Raw genomic sequence first — 26,255 nt, forward strand, 5'->3', positions numbered from 1 at the left:
CTAGGTCATTATGAGCCCGAATGCATGTTCGGAGTACTCCGTATGGAGTAATCTCTCCTCCCTTCAAGGATGGTCATTTTCCCCTCCTCGACCAAGTGTGCCTTTTTACCGAAAACATTCGCACGGGTCGTATTTCGCCCATGGGCCGGATTCGAGTTAAGATCATCCCTGTCACCAAAAATGTTGTCAGTTAACGGCCTCTCCAGTTTTGATTGTAGCGCGGTGTTTGCAATGTGTTGAATTCACTAACTACGGAGTGGTCAGAGTACGAAGATCTCCCGCAACCTAACTAACTAATTCAGAGGCGTCCCTTGCCGATTTGGATACTCCATACTCCGTTCGAAGTAGTAAATTCAAGATTGCAACCTTGTCCGGGTTCACTCCTCCGAGTAGTTAATACATATGTCAAGGAGTAGGGTAACTTACTTAAAAAGCGCCTGTTAAACTTGGCGCGTGTTAGCCATTGCAACGTTTAATCTTTCGCAAGCGGCCCGGGGTTTGTGACAGGAACTTTCGCCATAGCGCTATGAATCCAGTCGCAACGTTTGTCTTCGACGGTTTTCTTGAAATACCAGTGGAGAACACTGCGGACATGGATCAGTCTCCCCTGCGGCTGGAACTTTCGCATTCTGTACCCCGTATTCTCTTTGAACCGCTGACCTCCAAACCCCGTTCCAGATTATTCGTAATGCTCCCTCAATAAAAAGTGGCTCTATCGATACTTATCCCAAACTTCCCCATTTTGTATTCCCTAACAGGTATATCACGCAAAGCAAGTACTATGGCAAGCGCTGTTCAAGCTGAAGCAAAGGTATTCCCCATCCATCGTATTTACAATGGACTTCAAATGATCTTCAACAGAAAGTCAAAGCTTGCAGGAGCCTCCATTGATGAACTGTTAGGAGCCCGATCTCAGAAGCGGCCATCAGCCGGTCGAGCCAAACGCCGACATAGCGATTGATGTGTGTCTTTCATTTATTCAACGGGGCCTGTGCGCTGTCTAACTTTGTTCAAGACCAGCGATGACGATATAGAATCGTTCGATTCAGACACCAGCACAAGCATAGCTTCTTCTGTATTCAATTATAAATACGAGAATGGACGCCGTTATCACGCCTATCGAGCCGGTGAATGTGAGCCACTCTAGTCTCCAGGCGGGCCTCAGATGCCTTGTCCTTTCAAAGGGTGTTGACCAAAGACCTTTGTGACAGACCTTCTTCCGAACGATGAGAAGGAGCAAGACCGTTTAGATCTTTTGCATCACATCTTCCGCATGACTCTCGGCGGTGAATTATATCGCGCGCCTCTCCCGTCGAACCCACAGCGAATCCTCGACTTTGGAACTGGAACAGGTGAATGCGATTCTAATTTCTCGGCCTCCAACTGCAACCGGTCGCATTAGAAGTTATTGACAAGGAGTGTCTTTTAGGAATATGGGCGATCGATATTGCTGACGAATTTCCGAGTAGCGAGGTCATTGGCACTGATCTGAGCCCAATTCAACCGACGTGGATCCCGCCCAACTGCAAATTCTACGTGGACGATGTCGAGAGCGAGTGGCCCTATCAACCGGGAGAGGAATTCGATTTTATCCATGGACGTGGGATGGGAGGTAGCATTGCAAACTGGGACCAGCTGTACGAACGGGCGTACCAACACTTAAAACCCGGAGGCTGGATTGAAATGCAAGAATATGAGACAGACGTGCATTCCGACGACAACAGCTTAGACAACGCACGTTTGATCAAAAAGTTTCAGCGCGTGGGAGACGAAGCCAGTGCAAAATTCGGGAAGCAGTTTAATGTGGCAGGAACACACAAACAGAGATTGATCGATGCCGGGTTTGTCAATGTTAAGGATGATGTTTACAAGGTGAGGCAAGGGTTTATCATTGCGAGCCTTTTGCTGCCGATGAAATTTGCAACCTGACATATGCTTCAGATTCCCATTGGATCTTGGCCCAAGGACCCGAAAATGAAAAAGCTTGGATGCTATCAATTAGTACAAGTTCTTTCTTCCCTGGAACCATTCATGATGGCCCTCTATACCAGGGTGATGGGGTATACTGTGGAAGAAACCGAAGTACTGATTGCTGGGGTCCGCGCAGAGTTCAAAGACCCGAAAAACCACCTCTATAGCCAGTTCCATTTCATTCACGGGCAAAAGCCCATGGAGTCCTAAGGTTTGTTCAACGGTGTTTTGACTATCGAGAACTGTTCTTTCGAGTGCGCATATAGGTAGGACAGTACGCAATAATCAGTCATTTTGGTTCTTTATCTTTCGAAAAGTGGATTTTATTTTATTCTCGTGGGCCTATATTCAAATTATCTGCAAAGGGTATCTTGGGAATAGTTGTAGTTGAATCGTCGATGCCCACATTAGCATGGCCAGAGCTAAGGTTGGAGAAGGACGTTAGTTATTCAGGGGCAAGCAGCTTCCACCTTCGTGGACGTCCTATCTTCATCCTCAAGCAATATCGAAACTTTCCGAAATGGCAAACGAGGGGTGAGCTGAACGGCGCAAAACAGTGTGATGGCAGGATAGTAAATGGGATCGATACGGAGTTGGATGGGAGTAGTTCAGAGTTCCAGAAGCGGCTAGCAAATAAAAGAGTTCCTCCCCTCCAAAGCCGATATCGGATAGCGGGGCAAGGAGCTCCAAATCCTCACCAAGCAAGATTTCCAGCTCGCATCATCACCAATTCATACCGGGCTTGTTTCAAGAAATTGAAAATTGTGTCCTTAGTTGTATTCTAGAGTCTAATTGTCCGCATCAGGACGGAAAAGTATCATGGCCAAATTCAACATTGTCGTCTTCGCGGGGGACTACTGTGGACCAGAGGTGAGGACCTCTACTATGAAGTGGATAGCTTGCAATTTTGAGAAATCACTATCTAGGGATTTCACTAACAATAAATTTGATCCTAGGTAACTGCAGAGGCAATCAAGGTGCGTTGCGGTCTAGCTTGTAAATACTACAGGATTAAGCGGAAGCATGGCGACAGAAGGGTTGACGTCCCAATTTCACGAACCAGGTCCTCAAAGTAGTAGAAAAAAAGACCGATATCGAGTTTAATTTCCAAGAGCATTTGCTTGGTGGCGTAAGTCCGATGTCTCTGTTGGCCGACAGAACCGTCACTCAAGCTCCAAACCGAACAATTCGCTTACCTACCACGATATTTCAGGCCTCCATAGACGCTACCGGAACCGCCCTGACAGACGAAGCTCTCCAAGCGGCAAAGAATGCAGACGGTGTGATCCTCGGAGCCGTTGGCGGCCCTGTATGTCCCTCATTGCCCGGCAAGATTCCATAGGGTGTTTTGAGTGATTAACGAGTCCTTTCGAGGAATAGAAATGGGGAACAGGCGCTGTTCGCCCCGAACAAGGGATCCTCCGCCTACGGAAAGAAATGGGTACTTTTGGAAATCTTAGACCCTGCAATTTTGCCGCCCCTTCGCTCGTTGATATCTCCCCGCTGAAGGCCGATGTTTGCCGTGGCGTAGACTTCAACATCGTACGGGAGCTCACTGGTGGAATATACTTTGGTGAAAGAAAGGAAGACAACGGTGATGGCACAGCATTGGATACAGAACCATACTCACGGGCGGAAATTGAACGAGTTACCCGTCTTGCAGGTCATCTCGCGTTGCAGCATTCTCCCCCGCTGCCAGTATGGAGCTTGGACAAGGCTAATGTGCTCGCAACAAGCCGCTTATGGCGCAAAGTGGTGACCGAGATCATGGAAAAGGAATTCCCACAAGTGAAATTTGGCCACCACCTCATTGACAGTGCGGCAATGTTGATGGTCAAAGACCCACGGAAGCTCAACGGTATCATAGTCACCAGCAATCTATTTGGAGATATCATCAGTGATGAAGCAAGCGTTATCCCAGGCTCCTTGGGTTTGCTCCCTAGCGCGAGCTTGAGTGGAATCCCAGATGGGAAGTCCAGAGTGAACGGAATCTATGAGCCTATCCATGGTATGCAACATGCCCCTTTTCTCGAATAGTTTCCCGTCCAACTAATATGAAAATCCGATAGGTTCTGCACCAGACATTGCTGGAAAAGGTATCGTTAACCCAGTTGCTGCCATCCTTTCTATGGCCATGATGCTTCAATATTCCCTGAATCGGCCAGTAGAAGCAAAGGCCATCGAGGATGCAGTATCGAAGGTAATCGAGGCTGGAATTCGAACCGGAGATATCGGTGGAAAGGCAACCACGAGCGAAGTCGGCGATGCAGTTGCAGCAGAGCTCGAGAAATCTCTCTGAAATCGGGAAGGGAAAATAGGGTATTGACCCTGACACATAGCTTTGGTAATTTTCTTGCATAATGTTTGAAGGGTTGGATATGCATATGCGATGAAAATAATAGTCATCTTTAAGCCCAATATGGGCCGACCATGTTAAGAATGCATTTGGGTATCACAAAACAGGAATGAAATAGCACCATAATAAAAACAAATGCACACTCGCGGCTCGTCCCAACTCTGACACGTATTTTAGGAGCGCAATCCTAACGGATTTCAGGTTGTAGAAACCACTCGGATTCATCAATTGTTGCCATCCCGTTTTCCAGGTCATTGCCCCTTTGATCGCTCTCAGTGGGATGCAGGTCACCGGCATCCTTTCTTGCTCCACCGCTTGATCGTAAAGATTTGCGAGTGCTGTCTCTTCGTGTGCGTGTATAGTATCTGTCATCACGAGCGAAAACCTGGAAGCCCCGCACATGAGTATCCTTGCCGTTCTGATGATTCTCGCAGATCCGGACCTGAATCACCATGGCCTTCAGAACATTTCCTGCAGAAGGGTCATCATTATCAAAAAGGTCATCATAAGCATCGCTGTCACCGTCATCTTCACTGTCGCTATTCTCCCCGGCGTCCACATGGTGATCATATTCCCTGTGGTCTTTCTTTCTCGAACTTTTCAGAACGCTATTTTTCCCTTTGACCTCTCTCTTTCTCCTTGTCGGCCGTCGCTCATGCCTCCCACCAACCCCATCCAAAGAAATATCTACCCAGCCGCACGGCGCCTCACCTTGCCAAGTAGCAAATTCAACCAGATCATTTCCACCCATGCCCGCCAAAAACACCATCTTAGTCGGTGTGTAACTCTCGTCCAGCTCAAAGTCGAGGTAGACGCGTATTCTAACCACGGCAACGCGTTTAAAAAAGTGCAGGGTCAGGGTATGGGGCTGCGGCCCGTCGGATTGCCAGAATTGGGACGGGGAAGGGTGACGTAGGGCGGTGACGCCGCAGCCAGGCTTGTGCGTTGATACGGTCCATGAAGCCAAAGAGGAGATCTCGCGGAGGTTTGGAGGGATCGGAGACGACACGTCCTTGGCTAGAAAACAGTGAGTGAAGCGTCTCATCAGTAGGGTTGGTTGTAGGCATGAGAAGGGAGGATAGAAAATGTAGAAGAAAAACGGGCCAGAAAAAAAAAAAAAAAAAAAAAAAAAAAAAAGACATACAGTCATCTTGCATATCATAATCCTCATCCTCTTCTATCCCTTCGTCCTCTTCATCTTCTTCGAGATCGTTGTCATCGTCCTCATCGAAGTCCTCGTCTTCCAAGCTCCCCAAACGCTCTTCCGCGTGTTGAAAATGTTGGTTGTCAGCGAGCAACCCGCCTTGCACCGCTAAACCTCGTCCAGACGGCCCGATTGCTACTCGCCGGTGGTGGTTCTGGTGTTGCCATGGAGCAGTGGTGGTTGCTGAGCCGGTGATATTGTTCGGTGGCCTGGGAGACACTAGCTGCGGTATATCGGCTCTTGCTGTTGACGCAAATGCGCCGTCTTCGCTGGGGAAGATCGGTCGTCGGGGATTGGGTCTCGGCATCGAGAGGGATAGGAAGCGTGGATATACGTATTTGTTCGGGCTTTACGGGCTCAAAAAATGTCCAACGCAAATGCTCGTCCAGCGATCGCGATGTCTCCGGTCGCCCTGCGGAGCCACTAAAAAATAGCTGGGTTCTTGAGCTTCAACAAAGTCGCGTGTTCGACGCTCGATGCCCAAATTGCTTTTTTTTTTCCCGCTCGTCGGCAGCAACACCCCACCACGAGTTTTTCACCACTGTCGTTAAAGACGTCAGGGCATCTAAAATCGAATTTCTACAACTTCGACGTGTCTCAATTTACAGGCCAGAACAGAGGAATTGCAAGATAAAATTACTTTTTTTATAGCTACCTAAAACTACTATTGTTTCTACCTTTCCAACATCTATGAAATCAACTGGGTATCCACTACAGCAATCATCAACTGAAAAGTGAGCTACACAGAATCCCCTATCGGGCTGTCGTATGCTCTTTTGATCATCCATACTCGATGAAATCAGCCATATACATACCTCTTTCATGCTCTCCAAAAAACAGAACGCAAGATGCTTATGTGCAATGTCCAAGTCAGCATTTTCAAATAGCACTATGTGCGGCGTACCTATCAGCCAGGCGCCTTGATCAGCCGAAAAATGCTGGAGTGGGAATCCAGCTTTAAGCAGGAGTCATTGCTCGTCGTCTTCGACCCGTTCACCCACTCCGTGAGGAACCTTCTCTTGCCGTTGGGTGCGGCGTCGGAAGTAGATGCGCTTGCCCCATTTCCAGGCTTCAACGCCCAAGAAAAACAGGAAAGCCTCGATGAAAACGATCCCCCATTCCCAGGTAATACCGGTGTGTTTGAAGACTTTATGGTTGATGACAGGAATGTAGAGAAGAGGGAAGATGGTGATGAATCCCGCCATGATGGCCCAGAAGAGGAATTTGTTGCGCCACACGTCGTACATCCACTGAGTGAAGTATTTCTTGGACTTGGGCTGCATGCGGAAGAAGCTGCGGCGCATGTTAACCATCTCCCAGGCGAGGAAGAGAGCGAACCAAGTCAGGCAAACAAATGTTGTTGCTCGGGCGCGGAACACGGTGTCGCACACCTCGGAGTACTCCTCGTTGCAATGGACTCCTAGATCTCCATCGCCGAAACCGAACATGACAAGGGAGAATGCGGCGAGACAAAGAGCGGACATCCAAATACCATATGCGAGGATATCAACAATGATTTCCGTAGTGAAAATTCCTTGTTTCTATAAAAAAAAAAAAAAAGAGTTAACGTGATGTGCATACTAATTGAGCATTAACGGGGACAACATACGCTCTGCGGTGGCCTGTCCATGATATCAGGTGCGGCAACTTCCATACCAAGACCCATGTCCGGCATTCCAGAAGTAATCATGATGATCCACAGAATTTCGACGGGAGCGAGTGGGAAGACGGATTGATTGTTTTGATCTTTAAACGCCAATCCGATCAAAAGTGTACAGGCTTGGGCAATATTTTCAGCCAGCAAGTGGAGGACGAACTTCTGAATGTTGTCGAAAATACGGCGGCCTTCTTCGATGGCGTTGAGGATTGAAGCGAAGTTGTCGTCAGTCAACACAATATCGGAAGCGTCTTTGGCAACATCAGATCCGGCCTGGCCCATTGCAATACCGACATCGGCATGCTTCAGCGACGGAGAGTCGTTGACACCGTCACCAGTCATAGCAGCAAAACGTCCACGTCGGTGCAATGCTTGAATCATGCGGACCTTTGTGTGAGGCGCGCATCGAGCAATAACAAGCGGGAGAGTGGGCAAAGCGTCGATTTCCTCATCAGACAATTTGTCAAATTGACTAGCGGTCATAACCATTGCGTCTGCGACATCCTTTGAAACCGAGCTCATATCGGCCGGGATGATGCCAATCTGTGCAGCAATAGCACGAGCCGTACCTGGATGATCGCCGGTAACCATATGGACTTCAATTCCGGCGTTGTAGCATTCCTTGATAGCACCCGCAGTCTCTGGACGAGGGGGATCATACAATCCAATCAAGCCATGGAATCGTAAGTTCTTTTCAACGTCGTCTCGGCTGATCTCTGAATCCTCGAGGACAGACCCGGTGTATTCACGAGCAGCAAGACCCAAGACACGAAGACCCTGTTTCGCCAAAGATTCCATGTTCTCAAGGATCTGGTCACGGATCTCATCGGTCATAGGGACCGCACCAGTATCCTTGTCCAAAACGATGGTTGTGCAAGCATCGATAATGCGCTCGACAGCTCCCTTGGAGAACACCATCTGCCGGTCTTCCGATTGGGTGATCTTGTGGAAGATGACGGACATCTTCTTCACGTCGGAATCGAATGGGAATTCTGCTTTCTGATGCCAGACTGCATCGTGGCCCTTGGTCCATCGATCTCTGTTCCAATTAAACCGAGAAGCGAAAACTTGAATAGCAATTTCAGTTGGTTCACCGCGAGCATGCCACTGACCGGTCTCTGACTTATAGATGTGGGACAGATTCGCCATTGCAGCAATGTTAAGGAAGGTCTCCAAGGCATTGTTCTCCACGAAGTCTTGTGCTGATATAGGAATCAGGGGGGCATCCGGGTCCATCTGGGAAGGCGGAAGGTTGTCGAAGCCCAGGTCGCCGACTTCTGGATTGAACGGCTCGTTAGATGTGCCTACCGAGAAGGTGCCCATCGACGGGATCCACGCCTTTTTGGCAACCATCTTGCCCTGGGTGAGTGTGCCAGTCTTGTCAGAGCAAATGTTGGTAACCGCACCGAGGGCCTCTAGGGAGTCGAGCTTTCGAACAATGACGTTCCTCTGCACCATTCGCTTCGTACCGACGGCCATGGTGATTGTCAAGACGACCACAAGACAGGCGGGAATCATACTCAGGCCAGTAGCAACTGCGTAGATAATGACTTCGTTCGAGTCGCTCCATTTGTTGGCGCTCATGACAATAATCGCAAAGAGAACAGCAACACCGAAGAGAATCAGGGCAAGTTTGGACAATTTTCGTTGCAAAGGGGTCCCGACGTTGACGCCGAGGAATCTGCCCACAGCGTCGGTTCCGGTGAGGGCCCAGGCCTGCAAGTACCAGCGCTTCTTCGTTTCACCGCCAGGGCCACGCTTCACTGGACGACGCTTGCTGTTGGAGGCACGAAGTGCAGCGGCAATCGAACCGATTTCCGTTTTCATTCCTGTTGCCACGACGACTCCGCGGGCGCGCCCTCGGGTGACGGTGGAAGAGCTATAAGCGATATTAAGGCGATCTCCCGGGCCCACATCCTCCTTGAAGGTAAGTTCAGCATCTTTTTGAACAGGAAGGGATTCGCCAGTGAGGAGTGCCTCGTCTGTTTCAAAATTGACAGCCTCAACAAGCCTAATACAACGTTGTTAGATAACACGCATTTCTGGAAAAAAACTCTTGACAAGTTGCTAACCTGATATCAGCGGGAACAGTATCGCCAGTTTTAAGCTCTACCATGTCTCCAGGAACGATGTCCGTCGAGGGGATAACTTTGGTCTGGCCCTCACGAGAGACCGTTCCAGTAGGGGAGCTTAGGGAGCGTAGGGAATCCATGGTCTTTTCCGCAGCATATTCCTGGAAAAATCCCACGATGATGTTCAAGATAATCACAGCAGCAACGACTCCTCCTTCGATGAAGGACTGGATTCCGAAGCTCACAGCCATGGCCATGATAAGGACCTGCAAATGCCAATGGATCAGACTAACAGAGTTCTACGTGACATTGGGCCGAACAGGGAGAGAGGAAATGGGCCGCTTAACTAGCATCATTGCGTTTGCTACTTGACGGATAAGGATTTTGACGACGGAGACGCCTTCACCTTCGTCAAGCATGTTGGGGCCGTAGGTCTCGAGGCGCTTCTTCGCCTCCTCCGCCGTGAGCCCGTCATCGGGATGAGTGGTCAACTCTCGGATTGCTTCTTCATAGGTCAAGCAGTGTGCAGGGCTGGACAGGATCCCATGGCCTTGTTGGCCAGGGCCCTGCGTCTGGGGGGTTTTCTCCATAAACCGGGACAGATGGCGAGTACTGAGTGTGGGCTACCGTTGAGGATGTGGTGGTTAGCAGCAGCGAAAGCAAGCTGGAGAGTCAAGCAGAAAGCTTGATTCTACTCTCTTTCTATCAACAAGGGAGGAAACGAGAGTGAGTGAGAGTGGAGAGATTCCCGAAGCAGGTCTATCTAGACAATGACCTTCGTTCTTTGTCTTCCTTTTTTTCCTCTTTTTTTTTTTTTTTCGAGAGCATCCGGGGGGGGGCGTAAGTGACTCTTTAAGTAACTCTATCGCCTCTCGAAAAACGGCCAGCGGTCGCCCGAAGGGCATCCCCACCTTCGTCATGGTAAGTTTCGCCCACACCGCAAATCCAAGCACCGGCGGGCGTACTGGGAGGCAAACAGACTGGGATTTCCGGTCCTCTGCCAATCACGGCGACGCGTATGGTGACTGTTTCGGAGTTACCACGGTCCACCCGTGCCCTTCCCACCCCCCACTATTCCGCTCAGGTTTTGGGCCGCTCACATAGCCACTGGCGAAGTATCCATGGCGGAGGAATTCCTTGGCCTGGCGAAATCGAACCTTGGCGGGCCTCGGAAGGAGCAAATGAGCACGCACCTCAGACGGCGGCGGCATGTTATTGGCGGGGCGCGCAGCCAGACGAACCCCTCCACGAACCTCCTGCTGCCCACGGAGCTTTCGACGAGGACACGATAACGTATCGTCAGCCGGCTTCAACCGCTGCATATGGGGGGAGGAAAAGTCAGGGATGTTCTTGGTCCAGAAGGTTCCAATTAGTTCTTTTTTGCTTTTTTTTTTTTTTTTTTTCCCTCCCCTTTGCCCTTTCTTTGCACCTACGAGCTAGTCTCCGGGCATTCCAGCTTGGGTTACTGACAGGGGTGAAGTTAATTCGCCATCGCGGGGCAACGCTGTTATTTTCGAGCCCGCAGGAGGAGGGTGATGGATCTTCTCGCCCGGGTCTGTCCTCCCCACGTGCGCCATTGTCTCTTCCTCGAGCTCGCTCTTGCGGTGGTGCAAAGCCTCCTCCGCCCGTGGGATGCAGCCCTATAGGGATTGGCCATGCCCGGCCATGCCCGGCCACCCACCTGAGACCCTGGAGCACCGCGGGCTCTCCTTCGAGCCTCCCCAACGCTTCCCACCACCACCACCGAAATTTTCACCACCACGACCCCTGCACGACAGCCAAGCGGACTACGGCTCTTGGCAGTAGTTGGACGGGACTTGGCAACACCGGCTAACTACACGTGACGATAAGCCCCACCGGCGATAAGGCCTGACATCACACCCGGGGCCGATCGTCTGCAGGCCAGGTCCATCGCTGGAGACGATCTGCGCTCCCTGGCAAGGACTGGCAGCGCAGGCTGTGACTGACTGTGTATGACCACCACTCCGTCCTACTGGCGGGGAGGGAAACAGGAATTGGAGTTGCTTGCGACTCTTGAAAAAGGAACGTGCAATTGGTCAATGGGTAACTATGTAACCAGGTCACTGTGCCCCGGATGGCCTCGACGTACAGACGCAGTGCTGGGCAGCGGAGAGTCGACGACGCTATTTGCCCTGGGGCCTACGGAGTACAGGAGTACTTAAACCCAGATTGGTCGTAGTATTGATTTGCCAAAAATAAAAAAAAAATATACTACAAATCCTATTTGCCAATGCAGAATATCGGATCTTTGACGACTGCGGGAATTTTTTTTTTTTTTTTTTTTTTTTTTTTTTTCTTGGGCAGATAGTGTCGCAGCCTCCCGACAATCCGTTGCGGGAAATCTCGCTCGTGCTTCGCTGTTCACAAGTTAATTATTTAATTCCACTCCTCCGTACGGAGTACTCCGTATTGAGACCCCAGCGCCGATCGGGGCAAAAAGGAGGGAGCCTCGCTGGATTGGAATCCAAGACGGCGGACGCTTCAATGCTTATCGTTGACTGGGTGCCCTCCAATAGCTACCTCGGGGGAAAAAAAAAATAATGTGCGAATTATCCGTCCACAGATCGTCAATCTAGCGACGGTCGGATACACAGGGGCATCCAGACTGGGCGATAACATGGTGATTCGCACGAGGGAGCGGGCGTTATTAAAAAAAAAAAAAAAAGGAGAAGAAATTGCATCACCTTTCTCTGAACACATGAAAGAAAATGCGCTAGGGAATACGCCTTGCTGATATCTAATGTGCATTACCTCGATATGGGGCTCCGATCGAGCATAAGCTGCGTTTGGACGCGAATACATCGAGACGGTTTATCCGTCTTGGTTTCACTCAACATCCTACGGAATAGCTGCTCGTTGGACACGATAAGCTCCCTCTTGAATGGCCCCGCGGAGTCTCGCTTTAAACACCCGTTTAACTCGCTGCTAATTCTTCAGACGTAGTTACATATGCGAGAAAAAAAAGCACGAGATCAATCACCCCCCCGGTGAACATCCACTCCCGGCCTCTCGCCAAGATGCTCACGCGGGGGATCGCTTGTGTTTGCGAGACTAACTAATTTCTTTACCGCCAGATTCCCATTCCACGGACCACGGGCTCGTCCTGAGCCGCAGTGCCCGCTCCATGTTGTGCAAGACGTTCCTATGTATGAGTGGGTGCCCGGTATTTTCCCCATAATTAGGTTCATTTTGACGAACCCGAAAAGCAATCGCGTAAACACCCCGCTATTCGTGCAATTGGGCCTGATTATTTACTCCGTCCTCTAAACAGCAGTCTGGATCACTGCAAACTTCTTTACTACATTCAATGGTCCAATTGCCTCCTGTTGGATTATCGTCGACTCCGTACTCCGTATAGCGGGTACATTCCCAGTAGCTCCGTGTCACTCAGAGCAATCAGCGACCTTCCCAGGTATCTTGCGTGTTGCTGTGTTCTTGTGCATGACATACAAATGTGGTACAAACTTTATTCTCCCCACGCCGGGATGCGTTGCAGTCGAATAAACATCCCCTAAAGACTTTCCAGCTTATGCAGCATGTATGGAATTACGGAAATGTGTAACCATAGCCGATGTGTAAATTCTTGGTGGTGGTGGTGGTGGCAAGGAGGATAGAGAAATTCGAGATTCATCGCGGTGGCTGTGGCTACGGCCATAAAAAAAACAGGTTATAAAAAGGAACAAACAGAGACATCATGTTCGACATGGCGGACGCCCGGAAACCGATGGCTGTGGCTCTGATAAATTCACCCGGCACCCTCCAAGGGTAAAACATTGATGAGGAAACACTTTCTCCCTTGGGAAGACAGACCAATGCAAGCCGGCTCCCGGCACTTGATTTTGTTTGCTAGAAATTCTGGCGGGTTGCGAGTTGGATAACTCCTCTTTACTCCGTACTGTGATGCCACTTTAGCAAACAGGCTTGGCAGCCTAACTGCCTCTTGAGTGAGTCAAGGTCTTTGGAGAAGTGCAGCAGGGGCCGGAGAACACTCTGCGATACGACGTTCGCTCCCCTCATCAGACCTTCTTCTCCCTCCAGGGCATTTAGGAATGCCTTTTAAGCTTTTTATCGGACGAAGCTAAGCAAATGGGGCGGAGGCTTGATTTTCTTTTTATTGTCCCCCAAAGGATCAGTGAAGCTTTTTGCCTAATGAGAAGCCAGAATCCAGGCATGAAACACCAGTCTGTATCACTCTAACCAAGACACGCACTGCACACCAACGTATTATACAAAATGCCTCAAGACGGGTCATTAACAGCGAAGCTATAAAAGCTTTCGGATACATGTTGAAGCAGATAAAGCATTTTTTTTTTCGAAGGCTGGGACACTTGCCGCGCATACCATACTCCGTAGAAAGAAAGAAAAAAGCGGAAAAGGGAGTCCCTCTGCGTCAATGCGTGTTTTTTTAGGCTTTCACTTCTCCCAATGCCTCACCATATTTGACTCTTTGTCCCTTCTCGATCTTCCACACCCAGCCACCTTCTCTCTCACCGCCCGAACCGAGTTCTAGATTTTTTGGCTCGCCCATCGGTGCCTCGAAGACCAAGACAATCGAGCTACCCAGCTGGAAGCCACCCATCTCCTCACCCCGCTCCAATGCGTGGCCGCCCAGAGTCTTACTAGCGAGGTGGTACGTGGCCTCCGCATAACCGGGGTAGACTTCTCCGCGCTTGACTGCAAGAGCTGCCTGGCGGTCAGCTTCGGTGTCCGTCGTAAGACTGTTTGTGCGTAGTTCACGATCAAAGTTGATCTTGATGGAGCCGACGTTCGTTGCGCCCACCGGCGTGAAACTGAAGAAGCCCCATCTCCACCGGCCAAGGAGGACGACGCGTTCGTTGAGAGTGAAGAGGCCTGGAAGTGTTCGTTGAAGATATGGTGAAACGGAAAAGAGCTCGCCAGCGAAATGGCGTCGGCTCTCGACGACCCATGGAACTGGCGAGTGGAACCGATGGTAGTCTCCCGGTGCGAGGTAGACGACAACATAGTATAGAGCGCGATTCGAAGCTGGTTTGGGCATATACCATGGAGTTTCACCTTTTGCGAGATCGGCCTGCACGTTCACCTCGGATTTGTAGCTCGACTCGACTGATGCATCCATTGAGCTGGCTCTCTTGTCCGTGTGTCCGTCTTTCCCTCCGGAGAGAAGTGAGGGTAGAGTGTAGCTTATGCCGTTCATTTTAGCAAATTCCTCGTCTGCTTCCATGTTATCGCTGTCGGTTTTGGCATCCGTCGTGTTGCTATTCCCAGATGATCTGAGGGCGGGCTGCGCGAGCCCTGACCTTGGAGTCCCCGCGTCTCGTCCGAGGAGAGCATCGAGACTGTAAGTCACGCCTTTTACCTGCTCGACTTCCCCCTTTTCGATCATACCAAACTGCAGAATACGACCATCGGACGGAGATAGAATAGCATTTGGGTTAGGGTCTAGAGGTCGTACACCGGGCTTTAATTCTCGATAGAAAAACGCCGCGAGATTGGGATAGACGTGAAGGTCTTGTTCGGCCACTTCGCTCAAATTAACCCCGAAAATCCAGGAGTAGAGTTTGAATCCCGGAACACGAAGCCAGTAAGGCAGCTCAAGCTCGTTGAAACGGCCCCATAAACGAGACATTGCCTTTAGGGGCAAAGTCGACATCATTTGAACTTGCCATGGCCCGGAAAGTCGTACTCTTTTCCTCCGTGGAACCTCTTCATATCCTTCTCCTGATTCTTGTAGTTGTTTCTCTTTCTCAGCTTTTTGGATTTTGTAGATTTGAACAAAGCCAAGATATGCGATTCCCAGTCCAACCGGAATGGAGTACCACTCAACCTTAGTCTTGCTCAGAGCAAAGCTCAGCTTGGCCCAGAATGACTGGTTTCCATTAGGACGTTCATTCTGGTTCTGTGATCCACGCTGCCAATACCTCGATGAGGAAAACTGACGGCGCAGACTGGGATATCTCCCCATATGGCTGTAGATTAAGGGGTCAACAGAGCTCTTGTCTAATGTGTGGTAAAAGCGTGTCGGTCTGCTCCAGACCGTTCTCCGCGTGACAAAAAGGAGCGACATGATTCAGTAGAGCTTTACATCGGCTGGGCCGGGTCGAGCAGGGTCAAAAGAGCGAGGACATGGCTGCAGTGCCGTGGTGATGAAACGGGAGAAAATGCCCGAGAACCAAGCTTGGTGCAATGGACCTCCGGAGCGGATCGTCGCGGGCCGAGAGATTTTCCGGCGGCCGTGGAGGGACGCGGGATTTGAGGCCAGATGGCAAGCCGGACAAGCACCCGCGGACAACGATGAGTCTCAGTCTGGACACTGGGGTTGTCATCATGAGTCTGTGCGTGCCGTTGATGGAACTGTTGTCTGTATACTTTTGCAAGTTGACGAGGGGCTAGGGTTTTCCGGATCACTTTTGTTTGACACCCGGAGACGGAGCACACCACCTCCCTTCCGCCGTATGGTCTGAGAGCTTCCAGACTTATCTCAGACAAACACTCTCAGCGCTGCCTGTTCGCTTATTGACCCTTCTGAAGAGGCCCCTGAAGCAGCCAGCATATTTCTCTCTAGAGCCACTGCTTTGGGTAGCTAATCGCGTTCTGGTGTTGTTTTCCACGCGCCCGAAGATTGGCTGTTGAAGAAGCAATGGCTCTTAACCCAGGCCAAGCGGATGCAGACATCAGTGCCCACTCGAGCACACCGGATGTCAATGGGCTTAGCTTACAGATACTCTCACCATCATTTAGAACATCGGCTCGAATATCTTTCAATCATGTCCGCCCTACAACAACAGTCTCGGAGCTGAAGACGATGATAACGACCGCGTTAGCGACGCGACCACCTCCGGAGTCGCAGAGATTGATTTATAGAGGCAGAGAGCTGTCAAATACCCAGGAAACGCTCACAAAAATTCTTGAGCTGGGAAATGTAAGTCGTATGACAATATGGGTGGCGTGCTTAGTTGTTGGCGCAGCTCACTGTGAATAGGGCGAAACTCACTCGATTCATCTCGTTCTCCCACCAGGAACCCCGCTGTTAGAAACTTCCGATACTAAGCCATCCTTCAAATCAGACGAGGCGCAGAGCAGGAGCGTACAAGCCTCACTCCCTCAATCGAGAGCCTTCCGATCTCAGAGAATCGAAGATCTTTTGAACCCGGCCCTGACTCCTCCAGAGTTGGACCCCGAATCCAACCGGGAGGCCACAAGCCAAGGGATCTTTGGTTGCAACGCGTCTTTTCGCGCATCATCCAGTTCGAAGCTCAATGATTCCCAGACACAGAGCAGTGGGACTGGTCAGGAGTCGGATAATCGTGGAAATGCTACGTTTAGTACTACGAATGCCGTCGACCTACCTCGAGTTGGACCAAATATTTCACCAATACAGAGACTTAAGCGGGAGGCTTCGAGCGATTCTGACGTGATAGAGCCGGGGCCTTCGCACACAGGCTTACAAGGATTGCACGAAAATTACGGGATGGGGAACTCCACCGCGTCCTCGATAAATTTGGGACAGCATCGTACGCATCGTGGCCCGGAACTCAGAACTACGAGTAATCCGGTTCCACGGTTCATTTCTAGTGCGCCTACTAGTGGAGGATATCAAGCGGGGACAAGCAGACTGCCACTTCTCTCGCAACGCATCCTTGCAATGGAGGATCAAATTGATCATGGTATAAGTCCTTCCGTGGATGAAATTTCGAGAATTCGGTTTCAACTGTATCAAATACAGGACGAGGAGTATCGAAACCCTTTAAAACCCCGAGATGCCTCCCTGGAAGGCTGGCTAGGTCGAATTATAAGTGTTGCTACTAGAGCAGACCAGCTTCGAATCATGAAAGCTAGAGATTGGCAACCCAGCAATTATCACACCGGCTTAGAGTCTGCTACGGCCGGCCCTACTCCCACGGCGGCGTACCTCCTTAAGGCTCCAAATGGCGACCAGTACGTGGTGATGCGCCCCAATAATCAACCTGCAGCGTCAACTCTTCGATACCGCACATCAAGGCTAGCGCCTAATATTCCGGGTCTCGTTGTTGGTGGTAATATGGCCCAGCTAGGGGCGCCTGGTCCGACAGGCCGGTTTCCTGCGAATCGTGTTTTTAGGCCACCATTGGTCCGGCGTCGGTACAGGCAATACGTTAGACCAATAAACCTTGTCGCTATCGTTCGAAGCCTTTGGCTGTTTATACGGCTATACTTCTTCAGCTATCTTATCAGTGCTCGTGGATCGTGGCTTCGTACATTTCTTGTAATGGGATCCGCTATTATTGCGATATTTTCAGAAACCAGCCTTCCTCAAAGGATTCAGCGGGTTGTGCTCGGCCCAGTCCAGCGACATCTGGAGAATCTTCTGCCTGTCGATGGTCAGCAGGCCCGAGAAGTCAATGGCACCCAGCGACCTGAAGGAGTGGATGCCAACTTTAATTTGCGCAACGAGTCTGCCAACGTTGGCCAAGGCCGAAGTGCCGCTGCACAAGGTGAGCAAGGCGGAGTGTGGGAAGGGCTACGCAGTTTGGAGCGATCCATTGCAATATTCATTGCGAGTTTCGTTCCAGGTTTAAGTGAGCGTCACATCGCGGCTAGAAATGCAGCAGAAGCTGCACGGCGGAATGAAGAAGAACAGCGACAGCAGGCAGACAATCAACGCCCTGAGGAAGCCCCTGATGGGACTGATGGTGTTAACATTGAGAACAACACTGACATATCGGATGTCAGATCATCTAATGAGGCCAACATAAGCGAAACTCCACAACACCAGCAGCCAGACCAAGAGCTGCGGGGTTAATGAGCGATTTATTGGATCTTCATGCATTGCGTTCTACCATCATTGTATTCTTGTTTTAAAATGAAGTCCATGATCGACATTCAGCTCGAATTATTCCCTGTCCGGGTTTCTGAACTTATTTTTCTTCATGTTGTTTTCTCTTGGGTCTAGATTGTTTCACTCAAGTGGTGCATTTTTACATGCCCCAGAGAACTAGCCAGGTCGCAAAAGCGTGTATTTGACGCAGAAGGTAAGCGCCAATATTTGGCTATTTTTGTCGTTCAATTTACTTTTTAATCCATGTTGAATATCCACGAGAGATAGCTAATTATAGAGGTTGCTTTGATTTATCTACTTCTCTAGCCTTTATCAGCCGTATATTAATATATATAAATTGCGCTGACTTTGGACGTTGGGAATCGAAATTCTATGCACCTCGTCCGGGGTATATTCGAACAGCAGATGAAACCGTGGCACATCTATTAACAAGCCAAACAAGCAACCGATTGACTTAACGTGCAAAACATCCATAGTAGATGTATAACTAAAGCTTTGCAGAGGAAGAACCCGCAGAGCCAGCATCGCTTGCCGCACCACTGGGTGCGCTAGCAACAAGCGGAGTAGGCATCGAAAGGAAGTCTTCCTCGCCGTTAAAATGCCTACGCACACGAAAAAAAGTAGAAGTTAGCCATCGAACAGGATATCTTGCCCAAATCTTTTATCGAGACATACCAGCCCCTCTCTTCTCCCCCGCTCAAAAACGAGCAATCACCATTCTGTACGCAGTCCCAGCCTCCACCAACTCCTCTTCCACCTCTCCAGTAGGGAATCTTCTTTCCACAAATTTCTTCGGTCTTTCCATTTACGACGTCCTGCTCGATGCCCGTCCGACTCCCAGACTTCCGTCTTGCAAACGTGCTTACACTCGCTGTAAACGGCTTAAAGTCCTCCTCTGAAGAATCGTCGGGCATATTCCCTGTCAAAGCCCTGCCCATTGCAATCAATGGCGCAGCATGCGTACATATCAATATGGAGTGACTTTGATGGTTGCGGGGATCGTCCGGATGAGATTCAGCGAAGGCCGCGAGTTCTTCATCGACAGTGGCGATGATGTGCGAGAGCGTTGTGGCTACACGGTCGTGTAGTTGGGCGATAGTTTCACCACTGGGAGAAGGGATTATCCTTGCTTTGTATTGGGTTTCGGACGGAGAGGGAGAGAGGATGGTTGGGAAGTGGCTTGCGAGGACCTCAGGAGTCGAAGGGGACGGGTGAGTGAAAAAGGATGAGGAGCCGAACCATTCTCTGAATCAGAATACTGTTAACTAGCGACCTGAATATGGCAAAATCAACCTTAAAGAGTCGGCACGGCGTCGTGGTCTTACCCAAGGCCGTTTTCGATTCTAACAGTCAAGTCGATATCTGGCCTCTTCTCTGCCTCTTGGATTTTTTTCAGCCCTTCCACTGTCGGCTGGATGGTCTGCAGACATCTATAAAATGGACTGCAATACACCCTGCATGGTTTTGTCGTGAATGTTTCATGGCAAAAGTGCGCTGCTAACTCTTGCGATTGCCGAACACCTGGCTGCGTGAGTGTCGGGTCGACGGGAATGCCGGTCGGCGTTGGGTAGGTCGCATGGTAGGTACCCGTAGATAAGTCTATTGTCCAGTTTAGACGGTGCTGCAGGGCAAAGAACGACAGGTTCCGGGTCAGTGACGATCGTAGAATGGAACGGAGTGGAGCGGGGGAAGCGACAAGCGCGGAATTGGCTTACCCCATGCCGGGTGATGTAGATCGTGTCAAGTGGCATTTATAAAGATGTAAGTTATTGCCTGAGCCGTGACTGTTCCTGTTCCGCAAAGTGATTCACCAGCAGCGAGAAGTTCATGTGCTTGCCGTCGCGTTAGGTGCTCCTGGCTGCTACTTATCGGATGTGGCAGAATCGATAAAACTTGGCGGTGAAGAAAAACACCTCGGCTTGGTTTCACCAGATCTGATAATTACATTGTCTGCGCAAGAGCACGGAGTACGAAGTATCACAAGGACGTTGTCACGCGAAAAGGATTTACGGGATACAATGTACTTATATACTGCTATATGCCCCGTCTACACATGACCAGAAGGAAACCTGCTATCCATACAGAGTAGCCCGTTTGGACTCCGTCATGAAGCGAGAAGTACAACGCCATGAATCCCGGAAAAAAATTATTTCGGAAAACTTTTTGAAATGGTCGTTCTAGTAGAAGAAACCAATGATCTTGCCAGCAACGTGCTTACGTCTGGCCTCCTCGTGGTCCATGATACCAGCGGAGGTGGTCAAGACGATGTAACCGAACTGACGGGAAGGAAGAAGCTTGACGACCCACTTCTCGAGCTCGCGGAGCTGGATGTTGTAGCGGGGACTGATGACACCAGTCTTATTCAGACTATAACATCATTAAATATCAGTATTACGTGACCTAATTATAACGCTTATATGTCAAGAAACGTACCGGCCATTGAGCTGGATGACGATCTTGCCAGAGCGGTGGTCATCGACTTCCTCGAACTCGCCAATGTAACCTGAAATTGCAAAGAGAACTTGTCAGTGAAATGTAGCGACGAATTAAAAGTTACCAATCACAGAGAGAAAAATATCGCAAAATCGCAAACGACAATGCGACTGGAACATGTAAGATCATCGCAAAATTAATATATCGGGCACTTAAAGGGCAGAAATCGTGGTGTGGTTTAAAAGTCGAGACATCCGCCTAGTTATCAACCCGAAAAGAAAAGGGAAAATGTCAAACAGTGGAAAACCCGCAGCTGTGTCCTGAAGGAAAAATCGCAAAGCCCCGGGGAAAAAAAATCTCACATACCATGCTTCTGCATCACAGACAAGAACTTGACAATGACCTTGGAGCTAGGTCTGATCATAACCTGACGCTTTCCAGCCTTCTCGGCGTTGTTGATGGCATTGAGCGCATCATTGAGGACGCTAGTCTTGACCATTGTGGCGGTTTAAAGAAAAGGGTAGCTTTCGCCGGTGGAGATTCTCAAATCGAACGGGTCGAAAAAATTTTCCTCGTTGGGAGATGAGGTATCTAAATTTATATAAACGGGCAAGACTCTCCCCATTTGTTTGAAATCCCGTTCCTATCTTCCCCATATCTCAGGCAAAAGATAGGAAAAGGGATTTCAAAGGGGAAAGAAAGCACATATATGTTAGCCTCCAGCCAGCTTTATTTATCGAGCGCAAAGAGTGCCCCCTTCGCTAGACGGGAAGAGAAGAGGGTTCTTCAGCCCGTGCTCATGGAGCACAGGGAAGAAGCGTATCATCATGTCCTGCCCATCAGTCCCACGGCATGATGATTGCTTCTTCCCAAGCTAGCTGAAGAGTATTGGACTGCAGATTGCGACATGAAGGGTCATAGTTACATACCTCGATTGACGTGGACGGCGTTGGTCTTGCGTTGGGACTGGAGATTGTCGAAAATTCCGATACCAGCTCGATGTCGAGTGGAGGTCTGGTGAGCTAACCGGCTTAGCGCGCACGGCTTAGGGCTTATCCCCTCGTGCCCTAGCTCTAACCTTATACAGTAATTATCACGTGATATAGAAGTTGGCGCCAGGCGGGACGAGGAATCATGAGGGTTGAACGATATCATACACTTCCCTGTCAGTGTTGGTAAACTGCATATTGTCATATATCAGGGCCATAGAATATTCTTCGTCTAAGTAAAGCAAAATGTAAGGGCACAGGCGAGGGCAAATACATGGGCTGGATGATATTACAATTTGCTCTAAAATTCAAGCTCGAAGGGGCAATCAAGTGCTGTGCCAATGTCTAAAATAGGGTAAGCGAAATCGAAGGGGGGGGAATTAGGCGAAGGGGAAAAGACTGGGGAAAAGGAGAAAAGAAGAGGCTGAAAAAGGCAATGTAAAATCTCCTCCATCCTCTCAAATGGCCATCCATCCGTCGTCCTTTCGCTTCTCCACACTCGCCGGAATAACAAAAATCAATATTTTAGTTTCCAAACAACCCAGTCCAAGTGAATAAATACTAGGCCGTAAGGAAGATACATGACTTAGGGGCATACATGATTTAAACGTAAGGTTGGGGGGCGGAACCCTTTCTGGAAACAAGCATCAACATATCATACTAGGGGGGTCGTGCGACAAAGGAATTAGGGTCATTGCGAGGTGGAAAGGCTGCAATGCTTGAATGCTTGCTGGCGTGGGGGCGGGCTTGTGAGTGTTCAGGGTGACCGCGAGACAGGGGGTCGATCTGCTTGGTGGGTGGGGTTATTATTATGAGTCCATGTGCAAAACTCCTGTGCTGTAAAAGATATTGGATTTTCCAATCTGCATGCCGCTCAGGAAACCCCTTTATAGCAGTTCTGGGCGGGCTCTTCTGTCACCCTCAAGAGTTGGACGAACTCGGCTGTCACTTTCCACTAGTGGTATAGACCATTACAGGGGGATTTAAGTGACAGTTTTCCTGTAAGTTAGGCACAATAGACCCGAGATACTGGGAAACACTGTTATCGCAAATGATATCTATGACATGGCAGCCGCAGTAGCGAGGCCGACCTGTCGTTTAACCTGTTCACGGGCCCATCGTGCAGTCTCAATTGTGCGACCACCGTAGTCCCGATTGGATCGGGTTTCTCTTACAAGGCCGGAGACAAACTCGTTGCGGAATAGGGATGCAAATTCACCGTTGGGGAACACATCGGCCAAGTCACTTGCTCCCATTAGCCTAGAAAAAGACCGATATGTGAGAAGTGAGAAACGTACCCAATTACACCCATGGTGGACCTCATCAAACCCTCACTTCTGGTGCCCTCGTGAGCGATATGGCTAATGAGCTGGAATATCGACTCAACAAAAGGTGTTAAATTATTAGCTAGTAAACGTGAGTTCTCATGTTTGATAAAATAAGTTAAGGGTTTACTCACCATTGGGCGTACCCTTGTAGGCAAGAAGTATGCCACCCCAAGCATCCATGATGCCTTCACGAAGAGAAGTGACGTAGTCAAGGGTGTCCTGAGATAAATCGTTGCCGACAGTAACGCCTGACGCCTGTTGAAGAACCTGACCCACGACTGGTAAGTATGTCTCGAAATTAGTTCCAATAGCTTGTGCGATGTCGCCAAATGTCAAAAGAATAGCAGGTTTCAGCTGATTGGTAATCGTGGTGCTCTTGAGATTCGGTTATTAGCGCATTTCATAACGGAGAAGCGGAAGGCACTTACTCTCAGTAGATTGAGGAGGTAATTCATGAATGTATCGCAGAAGGGCTGGGCCTTTTCGTTTAATGCTCGAGTGATATCGCTTACTAGGCCGATAGCCATAGAGCATAGACCAGGTTCTTCCTGGTTACCCAGAGCACTGTAGAGGAATGGTGTGAAGGCCTCCATATACTTCAAGAAGTCTTCTTCCACGGGGCTGGCAATTGCACCGACAGTGGCAAACACGACGTCAGGCACGCTGGATTTCGCAGGCAGTGTGGACAAGACCTTAAGCATAAGGTGCATGATCCGGTCTGCCTGTGGTTTTATTTCGGTTTCTAACCGTTGCACAATAGCCTTGAAAAAAAGTAAGCGACAAAAGATTGTGAGTTCTCGGGGGTTGAGGAAAACTTACGAGAAGGACACTGGTAAGGCTCGTCTGGAGTTCTTCTAGTGTGATCCGGTCTTCAACACTGACTACCTGTTGTTGCATAGGAACAGTGCGCTCCAGTCTTTCCATGATGACGTCGACCAGGCTGACAATCACAGGCAGACAATCAGTGGCAGCGTTTGTAACAAATGTCGAGAGAACCTCATATGCAGCCGTTCGGAGAAGGTTGTCCGCGTCGGGTCTAGATACAGAAAAATTAGTAATCGCGTCAAGAATAGTCTTGGGTTTACACACCTCTCAGTGGCGGCAAGCAATGAGCTGACGCTATCCTTAAAATGCTTAGAGAATTCACTGGTCTCAGCGCCGGGTTCACCAGCGAAGCGGTCTGAGATATTCTGCAACGCCCAGCAGCAAGATCCAGCAATCTTGGGGCTACTTGCCAAACCGTTGAACAGACATGAAATAAGAGGGTGCAGGTGCATGCTGACATCAATTGACTCCGGGCAGAATTCGGTGATTCGACCAAGGGCGTATGCAGCTGAATCTTTTACATGAATGACCTTATCATCCATCATCTGAATTAGGACAGGGAGGGCCTGCTTAACAAGCGGATCGAGAGTTTCAAATTCTGGTCCCTCCATGATGGCACCAAACGATGATACGGCCGCATCACGACGGTGCCAGTCGTCATTTCTAAGGTTGGCTTCCACAAATGCTAGAACAGGAGGTATCACGTCAGCATGGACACAGCTGGCATATAATTCAAGCGCTTGGTAAGCGGCCCGCGAGATATTATAATCGTCATCAGAAGCGTCTTCGTCTTGTTTGGTCATCAATTCCAACAGCACTGGGACGACCTCCCGGCAAGCAATGCGAGCGAAGTTGAAGAATGGGCGAATAATCGACGATCCTTCGGTTTTCGCCTAGGGGCAGCGAATCAGTCATATGAATGTTGATGGTGAGGAACATGATCTTCTACTCACCAGTCTATTATCATCTTCGATAGCAGCCTCTTCTTCGCAGACGGTACACCAGAACTCGATGGCGAGCTTGGCAACATCCTCTTCTTCACTCTTCATTCCCAAGACCGTGAGTCCGAAAAGAGCCTTTTCCATATAAAATCGCATCTTGTCGTAATAGCTACTCATAATACGGTTCAAACAACCAAACGCGCCGCTCTGTATTCTAACATCGTTTGACTGTGTGGCCTCGCAAATAACCTGCATTATGTAGTTGCGTTCTCCTTCATTTTCAAAGTTAGATCTCACAAACTCTATGGCGTCGCTCAATGCTGTGATGGCCGCATTCCGAACATCGTTATTTGGCTCTTCTTTTCTTGCTCCTTGCACAACCGCAGTTAGGATGGCGTTTGAATGGGAATTCAGACTCTCTCTGAGATCTGGATCTTCAGATTCGCAAATAAATCCAATAGTAACGAGGGAGGATTGTTTCAAGCGATCCGATCCACCGCTAACATTTTGAACCAGATTATTCATTAGCTCAGGCCATTCATTTCGGGGAAGTTCGATCGCCGCAATAGAAGCAATAAATTGACCAGCGGACTGTCCGGCTCGTGAATCAGGGGAGGCCAAAGTCTTCAAAGCTAGGTCCTTCACCCCGCTTTTAACCTGTGGATTAACCTGGTGAACCCATCTCCCTTGAACTTCTCTCAATCTGGCGAGATCTCGATATGAAAAGGAGTTTTTCAGCGCTATACCAGCCGCTGTTCTGATAGCGGGAGCCGCAGATTCATTTGCAAGTTCACCTGCTAGGGTAGTGAGGTATCCAGCCTATCGATCAAAAAAAAGCAAAAAAGTGGATTTAAGTTAGCCAAGTAGGCGACAGACACCAGATATAGGCGCGGGAGGCCCAAAATACAACTGTATCCGACCACGATTGGGGAGAAATGGAGAGAGAGACGTACAAAGTCGACTTCAGCAGCATGTAGCAACTGTTGTTCAGCGTTTTGACGAGTTGCGGCATCTGAAGGGCGAAGCGCCGGGTTAGTCGATCGGCATAATTTCTTGAAAGACTCAATCGGAGGGGAGGACATATCATACCTGGTGAAAGGGTGCCAGCCAGCACCTGATTGACATCCATGGCTGGTCCTCAGAACTTAGATGTGCCTTTTTTTTTTTTTTTTTTTCAACCTGCAATAAAAGGCGAGGAAGAGACTCAGAAACCCTGTTTTTTATACGGCCGTGTCCGCACGATTAAGGATTCCACAACATACCAGAAGTCAAACTAAGAGAGAAGAAGGAAGTGGGAAAAAAGAAAGGGTCGAAGATAAAATGATAAAACAGCGAAGTTCTAGTGGCTTTTTGAGGTGATCTGTCTGGGAGAGCAGCCTCAAGAGGTGGTTGTTGGAAAAGAGTAAACAAGCAGATAGCGAAAAAGTGGGCCAGATCAACCGCCCTTTCGCCCTTCAGCGCCGTCAGTCACCAGGAGCGCCTATGCCCACGCACCGCTTCCTGTGCACACGGCACCTAGACTCGATCCGGCCTGGCGCATGCAAAACTTGCTCCCCCGCGGTGCTTAACTCCACGCAGGCGAACCTATCAAAGGGCTGGGAAAAGAACCAGATGGCTGAAGGCCTCTTCTAGAATCTGCATCATACGAGCGTTCGGGGGGC

The 26,255-nt window shown here is 49.6% G+C and overlaps 9 protein-coding genes across 9 annotated transcripts; 3 read left to right on the top strand and 6 right to left on the bottom strand.

Annotated features, from left to right (window-relative positions):
- Positions 1–532: 532 nt before the first annotated feature.
- Positions 533–2,183, top strand: CIMG_03105 (TAM domain methyltransferase). Its single transcript, XM_001243663.2, has 6 exons — positions 533–811; positions 903–962; positions 1,016–1,133; positions 1,212–1,352; positions 1,430–1,872; positions 1,942–2,183. Exons 1-6 carry the CDS (start codon positions 782–784, stop codon positions 2,179–2,181), a joined length of 1,032 nt encoding a protein of 343 aa, XP_001243664.2. The 5' UTR covers positions 533–781; the 3' UTR covers positions 2,182–2,183.
- Positions 2,184–2,697: 514 nt separating this feature from the next.
- Positions 2,698–5,029, top strand: CIMG_03106 (3-isopropylmalate dehydrogenase A). Its single transcript, XM_001243664.2, has 6 exons — positions 2,698–2,841; positions 2,928–2,948; positions 3,035–3,100; positions 3,185–3,280; positions 3,352–3,979; positions 4,041–5,029. The coding sequence occupies exons 1-6, from the start codon at positions 2,791–2,793 to the stop codon at positions 4,268–4,270; spliced, it is 1,092 nt and encodes a 363-aa protein (XP_001243665.1). The 5' UTR covers positions 2,698–2,790; the 3' UTR covers positions 4,271–5,029.
- CIMG_03107 (anaphase-promoting complex subunit 10) lies at positions 4,292–5,884 on the bottom strand. Its single transcript, XM_001243665.2, has 2 exons — positions 5,472–5,884; positions 4,292–5,344 (listed from the first exon to the last, which is right to left on the bottom strand). The coding sequence occupies exons 1-2, from the start codon at positions 5,836–5,838 to the stop codon at positions 4,515–4,517; spliced, it is 1,197 nt and encodes a 398-aa protein (XP_001243666.2). The 5' UTR covers positions 5,839–5,884; the 3' UTR covers positions 4,292–4,514.
- A 269-nt stretch (positions 5,885–6,153) lies between these two features.
- Positions 6,154–10,059, bottom strand: CIMG_03108 (potassium/sodium efflux P-type ATPase, fungal-type). Its single transcript, XM_001243666.2, has 4 exons — positions 9,608–10,059; positions 9,261–9,526; positions 7,141–9,199; positions 6,154–7,072 (listed from the first exon to the last, which is right to left on the bottom strand). The coding sequence occupies exons 1-4, from the start codon at positions 9,848–9,850 to the stop codon at positions 6,500–6,502; spliced, it is 3,141 nt and encodes a 1,046-aa protein (XP_001243667.2). The 5' UTR covers positions 9,851–10,059; the 3' UTR covers positions 6,154–6,499.
- A 3,627-nt stretch (positions 10,060–13,686) lies between these two features.
- On the bottom strand, positions 13,687–15,327 carry CIMG_03110 (phosphatidylserine decarboxylase; the record flags this gene model as incomplete). The annotated part of the gene is made up of 1 exon (XM_001243668.1): positions 13,687–15,327. The coding sequence occupies one exon, from the start codon at positions 15,325–15,327 to the stop codon at positions 13,687–13,689; it is 1,641 nt and encodes a 546-aa protein (XP_001243669.1).
- Positions 15,328–15,558: 231 nt separating this feature from the next.
- Positions 15,559–18,760, top strand: CIMG_03111 (uncharacterized protein). The gene is made up of 3 exons (XM_001243669.2): positions 15,559–16,182; positions 16,243–18,271; positions 18,385–18,760. The coding sequence occupies exons 1-2, from the start codon at positions 15,901–15,903 to the stop codon at positions 18,040–18,042; spliced, it is 2,082 nt and encodes a 693-aa protein (XP_001243670.1). The 5' UTR covers positions 15,559–15,900; the 3' UTR covers positions 18,043–18,271; positions 18,385–18,760.
- On the bottom strand, positions 18,566–19,829 carry CIMG_03112 (phosphoglycerate mutase; the record flags this gene model as incomplete). The annotated part of the gene is made up of 4 exons (XM_001243670.2): positions 18,566–18,680; positions 18,754–19,323; positions 19,404–19,699; positions 19,794–19,829. The coding sequence occupies 4 exons, from the start codon at positions 19,827–19,829 to the stop codon at positions 18,566–18,568; spliced, it is 1,017 nt and encodes a 338-aa protein (XP_001243671.2).
- A 426-nt stretch (positions 19,830–20,255) lies between these two features.
- CIMG_03113 (40S ribosomal protein S22) lies at positions 20,256–21,460 on the bottom strand (the record flags this gene model as incomplete). The annotated part of the gene is made up of 3 exons (XM_001243671.2): positions 20,878–21,460; positions 20,512–20,581; positions 20,256–20,445 (listed from the first exon to the last, which is right to left on the bottom strand). The coding sequence occupies exons 1-3, from the start codon at positions 21,008–21,010 to the stop codon at positions 20,256–20,258; spliced, it is 393 nt and encodes a 130-aa protein (XP_001243672.1). The 5' UTR covers positions 21,011–21,460.
- Positions 21,461–21,646: 186 nt separating this feature from the next.
- CIMG_03114 (importin beta-1 subunit) lies at positions 21,647–25,943 on the bottom strand. Its single transcript, XM_001243672.2, has 9 exons — positions 25,684–25,943; positions 25,548–25,606; positions 24,607–25,413; positions 23,918–24,546; positions 23,648–23,864; positions 23,257–23,589; positions 22,960–23,203; positions 22,799–22,907; positions 21,647–22,745 (listed from the first exon to the last, which is right to left on the bottom strand). Exons 1-9 carry the CDS (start codon positions 25,721–25,723, stop codon positions 22,559–22,561), a joined length of 2,625 nt encoding a protein of 874 aa, XP_001243673.1. The 5' UTR covers positions 25,724–25,943; the 3' UTR covers positions 21,647–22,558.
- Positions 25,944–26,255: the final 312 nt, after the last annotated feature.

The sequence above is a fragment of the Coccidioides immitis genome (assembly GCF_000149335.2).
Source record: "Coccidioides immitis RS genomic scaffold supercont3.6, whole genome shotgun sequence".
NCBI lineage: Eukaryota > Fungi > Ascomycota > Eurotiomycetes > Onygenales > Onygenaceae > Coccidioides > Coccidioides immitis.